General features: G+C 37.9%; 1 protein-coding gene across 1 annotated transcript; it reads left to right on the top strand.

The window, feature by feature from the left end:
- Positions 1 to 3433: 3433 nt before the first annotated feature.
- il19l (interleukin 19 like) lies at positions 3434 to 5522 on the top strand (the record flags this gene model as incomplete). Its single annotated transcript, XM_080892353.1, has 6 exons — positions 3434 to 3466; positions 3756 to 3947; positions 4066 to 4128; positions 4305 to 4457; positions 4558 to 4620; positions 5427 to 5522. Exons 2-6 carry the CDS (start codon positions 3783 to 3785, stop codon positions 5520 to 5522), a joined length of 540 nt encoding a protein of 179 aa, XP_080748479.1. The 5' UTR covers positions 3434 to 3466; positions 3756 to 3782.
- Positions 5523 to 7592: the final 2070 nt, after the last annotated feature.

Raw genomic sequence — 7592 nt, 5'->3', positions numbered from 1 at the left:
TCCATGAAAACATAGACTCACTTTGTACTAGGTGCATTTCATTGCAAAGTATGGTGTTTATCAGCAGTAGACGCTGTGGAACTGTAATACTGAGAGAGGGACTGCAAATAACTGCAAAACTTGGATGGTTCAAACTTTTTTAATTGTGATGACAAATTTAACTATTGCCATTTTTTGGACAGTCCCAACATTAAACTACAAATCAGCATAAACTGTGGCTATGCTGACATTTAGAGTTAGGTTTCTGCAGTAGTTGCAGTTTATCAGTGTTTTTTGTTTACAAAACTTCATGTAAAGAAAAAAGTGAAAAATATAGCTTGAGCAAAGCCTGAAAACACAGGGACATTTACAGACATGCTACAGACATAAACGGTAGTTAAGTTCACAAGAATAGGTCAACAGAGTGGGGCAGCCGTCAGAGGCAATGAATAAATATGCAGTGTAAGTTAAAAGAGATAACCAGCTTTAAATAACTAGCTCCATGTAGTTAAAACAGTTTCAAATGTGCCTGTGATTTTCAAGATACTCTTTGTAAAAATGTCATTTTATTCTTGTTATCCCTAATCTTTTGTATAATATTCTTCTGTATAAAGAAGCTTTGTACAAACAATGGAAAATAAAAGTTCTCCTTGATCATCTGAAAATGCTTGATGTTTGAAATAAAAAATGTAGTTTTCTTCCTCATTTCTCTTTTCTAATATGCCTCACTGCTCTCTCTGCTTAGTCGACACCAACCCGACCTGTTTCACAATAATATGAGCCTTTGGATAAAAGCAACATGTTAGTAACTGACCAGGTATAAAAGGAACATTCCAAAGAAGCTAGAGGTAAGGGCGTTGCCTGTCTGTGAAAGTGTGCAAGAACCGTAAAAGACGGATGTAGCACCATAACGTCAAGGTCGGCATTTTGGCTGACGCCATGTTGGTTGTTTGGAGACTGAAGTTAACATATTTGAAATATAGGTGAAGCTTGGTTTGGCAAATTAGTGCTAAGTAAAAAACTAATAATTGACTCACCAAAACTGAAGCACAAAATTCTGTGTTGGTCTGCACCACAGAGGAATACAAGTTACTCATTTAAGACCATTAAAGGCTCCAGAAGCACCAACATGGGAGAGGTCTATACCAGTGACTTGAATTAGCAGAGGTGAGGTCTAGTAGATGCTAAAGGGCCACAGCTACTTGTGCTGGGACACCTGTCAATGAACCCACCCAAAGTCTTGACTCAATAATCCAGGTGGATATTTATATACATTTCTTTTTCCACCAGGTCTTAAAAATGCCTTTTTTTAATGCTTTAAAGTTTGGCTTTTTATCATCACGACTTCCTCTCGCAGCTAACTTCAAGTGGCAGGAACCAAAGGTTTGTGCACTTCCTCGCTGGCTTCATTTTAAACTCATATATACATGGCTATTTGAGAATAACAATTTCTAAATGTAAAATTTCAGATAATCTGAAGATTTGTTTCTCAGGGTGACATAATAAAAAGAGACAAGAACCTAGTTGTGTAAATCACTGAATGGCCTCACCGTTACTGAACACAGTTTGACGCTTGAGTCACAAATACAAGTTAAAGCTGCAACATTCAAAGAAAAAGATCCAGAAATGGTGCCACGTCCTGTGAGCCTGAGCTCATCGAAAAGACAGCATTTATGATGTAGTACATTAGTACACAAGCTCACGTTAATGCTGAACAGTATACACAGGTACTGAAGTAACATATGCTAGCATCCAGAAAACATTTTTTCATGAGAGGCCCTTGTTTATTTAGCAAGGCAGCAGTTAACCACATGCTAAACGAGTTAGGACAACATGACTTTTGAAAAAAAGAAGTTTGCGTGCTGAACTAGCCTGAAGGGCCTGGCTCTGGAAACATTTGGTAAAATGAAAAATATGACAACCAAACTTTTCAGAAAGAAATGAAACATCATCACAATAGCATTAGCAAACTGCTTTGGTTCATGCTTCATTAAAAAAAAAAAATCATTCCATTTAGTTTCACTTCACTGTTTTGTTGCCTGATTTTCTGAGGCCCCGGGAGTACCTTTGTGTCCTAACAGTGGGGGCCTTCCCCGCAGTTTGAGAACCACTTTCCATGTTGACCCTGTGGTCTGGGTGGTGTTTTTGTGGGTGCTCTGATTTCCACCCCCAGTCCAAAGACATGCGTGTTTGTTTAAATCGCAAATGAATTAAAGGGTTTTTCATTTTGTGTTTATTGACTGTGACAGTTTAACATGTAAGAAAGCAGAAGTGACTAAAGGCTGCAAAATTGCACAACACTGCGCGAACAGAAGTAACTATGTGCATGTAAGAATGACCGGATTAAGCCAAACTTTCATTAGATACATCATAAGATACCTTAGCAAGAAAATATTTAATATCCACTTGTTTCTAAAATGCTTGATGATTTTACCTTTTAAGATGTCTAAAAACGATTTCAATGAAACATGCTGACATTTCAGCTTTTTTCAATGAATAACTGTTCAAAAAAGGTTGAGAGAAACTGACAGTGGCTACGATGGCAATTTTGTCAATTTTTTGTGTTTCCGGTTTCAGTGTAAAAAAAAGTCACTTTGTTCCCGAGGCTCTGTATTAAAGAGGTAGTACTGCAGGACTGCAACTCTGGTGGAATTGAGAATACAATAGAGAAGCATGCGAGGCTTTTTAACTGGCTCTAATTGACTTCATTTACAGGTTATTCCTAGTTTCATTGGGTTTTCTTGCTTCCTACCGCTGCAAATGAAGTTTTAGAAGACTTCAAAAGCACCCTGGTAAAACAGGCTGGCGAGCAGGTCTGGTAGGTATTTCCAATCAGGACCTGTTGACTGAAGTGATGTCAGAATGCCCTTCTAGTAAAAAGACAAAAGTCAATGAGAGGCTTTATTTCCAGTATACACCCAGAGTGTTATGCAACATTTGGAAGTAGCTATACCAATCAATCTGAAATCTAAAAGAGACAAGAAATAAAATGATATTGCCACAAAACACTTCCTTTTACAAATTAATCACATTAAAACAACACAGACTTTAAAAGCTCGTAAGGCAAATGATTCAGGGAGTGACGTCTTAATGCGGAAGCTGCAGCAGCTTCAGTTTAAATGATGAAACTCTAATCTAGCAACAATGATTACTCATTCATTATTTACATTACGCATCACTGAGAGTGAAAGTTTTTCTTCACAAAGACAGCACTACTCATCAAAGAGGAGGAAATCAGCAATAATTCTTTTTTCCATTCTTCCAATCAGAGACTGAAACATGACCGGGAGTTCCTTTAATTGCACCAGACTTCCTCCTCCTGTAAACCCATTCACATGCATGCACCTGTGGAGTCCCATGCATGTTTAACCTGTTCAATACCTGGTGAAAAGAAAAATCCCCTTACTCCACACTATAAGAGGACACAGGATGGAGGCCCAGAGACACAGCTTCACCAGAACTCTCCCTCTGAGTGACACACGCACAGGTGAGTCTGAATACAGGTGATACTTCTCCAGGCAATGATGATGGCAGCTGATGGACTTGACATAGTGTTTCCTTTATTCTGGATATTGGTAGTTTATAAACAGTTTTTTTTAAATGATCCAATATCCATTTATGAATCTATAAATGCTCATAAAGTATTTTTTAATTTGTGGCTTTGAAGTTTTTTATCTGTTTTGATGATCTGAGGAAACAGTGATGAACCTTTTTCCTAAATTAATCAACAATTTTACACAATACACAATTCTTACAAACCGAAACGCTTCTGTTAGCTTTCTCACCAGATCGCCATCATCAGGATGAAGATGCTTATCGGCTGCTCTGCTTCCTTCCTCCTCCTCCTCCTGCTGCTCAGCTGTCTGACTGAACCTGCTGAGAGCCGAACTCTGCATCTGGACAGCTGCTCTGTCAGTGTTCACACACACGAGCTGCGCAAATACTACGCACACATACGATCAAATGCGGTGAGTTCAGTCATGCAATCAAAACCTCTGGCAAGAGCTTGCACAAGTGTAACGTCAGATTAAAGTGGCAGAAAGTCGTTGTAACTGATCCTTTGTTTTTCTTTTTCTTTTGTGATAGATTTCAGAAGACAACGAGATCGGAATGAAACTTCTGGATAGATCACTGATGAAAAATGTTCAGGTGAGCTCTTGCGTTGTGTTGCCACTCAGTCATGATGATTTGCTTTTTAGATTTACTTTTGCTTCCCTTTTTTTGACAAGTGTCTTCCACATATTAAGTCTCTATCACCAGAATATGGATTCTGAAGATAGGTTGTGAAAGGTGCTAGAATCTGACTTTCGCCATGTCCCCCTCAGGACGGTCAGACATGCTGTTTCCTGCGTCTTGTGTTGCGTTTCTATGTTGAGAGAGTGTTCAGCAACTATGCCTCATCTGAGCCACAACAACAACGCTGCTCCAGCGCTCTGGCCAACGCTTTCGTGAGCATCAGAAGAGACATCCATAAATGTGTAAGTTTGCTCTCCAGTCTCAAAATGTGCTTCTTCTTCTTCTTCTTTTAATGAAAAGCTGTCATAGATTGTAATGATAATTGTGCTTTTCTGTGTATAGCATTGCCAATGTGGAGAAGAAACCCAGAGAACAATTGATTCAGTGCATGCTGAGTTTATCAAGGTAAGACACACAATAAAATCTAAAATGACTTCCTGTCTTAGACGCTCAATAATAAGCCCCAACATCAGTTGTTGTAATTTTCCTAATATGACCTAGTTAGTTAGGGAAAAGTTGTGAGCTGTGAAACTTTGTTGTATGTCAATAATATCTTTATTAATGTTACTTTTTGTCTTGGATTTCAACAAGAAACAAACACAAATGGGTTACTATACAGAAACACAGCACACAGAGAAAATACCTAAATCTATAACTCACTTCAAATAAAACAGCCAAAAACTGCAATGATTTCTAAATCTTGTAAACTAAATTTTATTCACAATAGATTCTCTGAGTCTTTTGATGATATTATATTCTTGGTGTCCTGCAGATGACGAGATAATCAAAGCAGTTTTACTTTATTCTGAAATTATTCAACAATTAGCCGATGTTTTTGCAGATAGTTTCATCTTTGTCCATCTTTAGCTGTGAGAAACTCTGCCACTCTAAGAGGCCCGTTTTATACCCAGTCACGCTACTGACATGCTGCCAATAAATTTAATTAGTTGCAAAATGTTCCTCTATTGACTTTCTCAGCCTTTTGTTGCCCCTGTCTCGACTTTTTCGACGTGTGTTGTTACCTTCAGATTCAAAATCAGTTCATTTTTTTCTCAGCTTAAACCTTTGATATTATTTCTGTGTTCTATTGTGAATAAAATCTGAGTTTATATGATAAGAGTATCACCTGCTTGAAAGACACACGTGTTGTTTTCAGATCTATTTTCTTATCTAAATTCCACTTTTCCCTTGTTCCTCTTTCTGCTGAGCAGCTACAAGCAAACAGGGCAGCACAGAAGGCAGTGGGTGAACTGGACACTGTGCTGGAGTGGCTGGAAGCACTGGGACCCAAAACTCAAAGAAATTGAGCTGCTCTTTACAAATGTGCTAATTTAAGTTTTGTGGCATGTTGCATTTCTATGTTTTCACTTGAAAGAACTTGATACTTAGTTGGGTTTTTTATTACCGTTTTTTATCCACTAATGTGGACTGAAATTGTATGCTATATTTATAACTAAACAAAAACGTGTATACTTCTGAGGAAGCTGTTACTGTAAGATTGTTTACTAGACTTAAATGTTTGTTTTTATTTTTGTAAATACTTTAATTTAAAAATCAATTAAAGAAAAATACAACTGTATTGTGCTCTCTGAGAGTTTCCTGTCAACAGCTGATGTCTGCTCTTCATTACCATCTAGTGGCCATCAGTGAAAATTCAGTGTTGCTGTTTGTCCGATACTAGATTAGGTGCCTGCTCGTGTGTCTGCTTCTGTGCTTTCTGAAATTGTCTCAAATCAGTATTCATGGTGTAGCCCACATTTTATCACAGTCTAGTATTCTGCTTCGCACAAACGCTGACAGTATCTGGGAACATGTGGACAAATTTCTTTAGTCTGTTGTCAGGACTGACATCAGTCCAAAGGCATTGTTTATGATTTTTATGATATTTGGGATTTAGTGTTAAAGGGGATCTTTTAAAGTCCAGACACGATAATGTTATGGCTGGAAGTCATGGTGATGCTTCCTCGGATATATAATCTATGTTTGAAAGAAGAGAAGAGAAGAAGAGAAAAGAGAAGAGAGAATGTGTTTCACTTACTGTTATCAGATCAAATCCAATCCAATAAATCACCTGAGAACAAATACGCCTGTCACTTCTGCAAAAAGAATTAATTGAGGGACATTATCTCACACACATGCTTTCACGAATAAGAGCGGATGTGTAGCAAGCCCTTTGGCTCTGTCTGAACAGACATCTGATTACTAGCTGCTTGAATATTTGCCAATACTGTGACTGTTGTGACAAATATTACAAAGGAAATTGCTTCCTCTGATCATTAATCACTGCAGCAGCAGAAGCAACAGACCTGTGACAGACTATACATGTAATCATGTCTTACACAGGAACAATAACACCTCAGAAGGTATGTTAAAAAGAAGCACAGGGGGAAAAATGAACACCTACTTACTGAAATTCTCATGTTCTGTGAATCCATAAATGGTGCTGCTTGCATTTTTTTTCACTTTGCTGATAAAGGTTCATTTGGAGTAAAAGTGAAACCTAAGTTAGGAAGTTCTAGCTAAAATGTTGTACTATCTTTCTTCGAAACTTGTGGCCAAGTTTTCCTCTTCTGGTGTCACAATCTGCTGAAAAATGAAAATGAGATAAGTACATGATGTGTAGGATCATATTGTACAGATCTTTTACTTAGACATGTATCTATGTGCTCAGTTTCAGAAAATGTTAGCCAACTGATATATAAGTGATTGGACTGTTGATACTTACAACAATGTATGAGAACATTTATTTATATCCACTGTAAAGAAACTATTCTTAAGGAGGGGAAACAGGCTGAAGTACCAAATAACACAAGAACTGGACTGAAGATTAGTGCCAACAGTGCTTCTCACCAACTGATTAATCTAATTGTAAAATTTGATTTCAGCCAGCTGTACTGGGAATCTTATCAAAATTGATGGAATTATGAAAGCGGGAAAGTTTGATCTGGTTTTGATCCCATTTAGAAACCATCTGACTCACACTGGCTTCGATTTTCAACATGAAAGTGATACCAAACACACAATGGAACACTGTCAGGCATGGATTGGCCTCCCCACAGCTCAGACCACAATGATATTGGACAAGTGTGGGATCATCTTGATAGAGAGAACAGAATAAAAGGCAGTCAACATCCAATGAAGAGCTTTAATCCAACAATGTGGTGGTTCATCACTAACATCATATAGACACAAATATCCACAATCCTGATTAACGACTGCACAACAATCCCAGCCACTTTTCCTTATAGCAACACAAAGGACTCACTCACCTCCTCCAGTATCGTTTGGCCCACAGCCCACAGCTAAAACTAAATCTAATAGAACAAAATATTAATATCACCAATAAGTCACTGCATCAAACAAACCCATGACAATCT

The sequence above is a fragment of the Rhamphochromis sp. 'chilingali' genome (assembly GCF_963969265.1).
Source record: "Rhamphochromis sp. 'chilingali' genome assembly, chromosome: 9".
Lineage (NCBI taxonomy): Eukaryota > Metazoa > Chordata > Actinopteri > Cichliformes > Cichlidae > Rhamphochromis > Rhamphochromis sp. 'chilingali'.
This window is presented reverse-complemented; position numbering and strand designations above follow the sequence as displayed.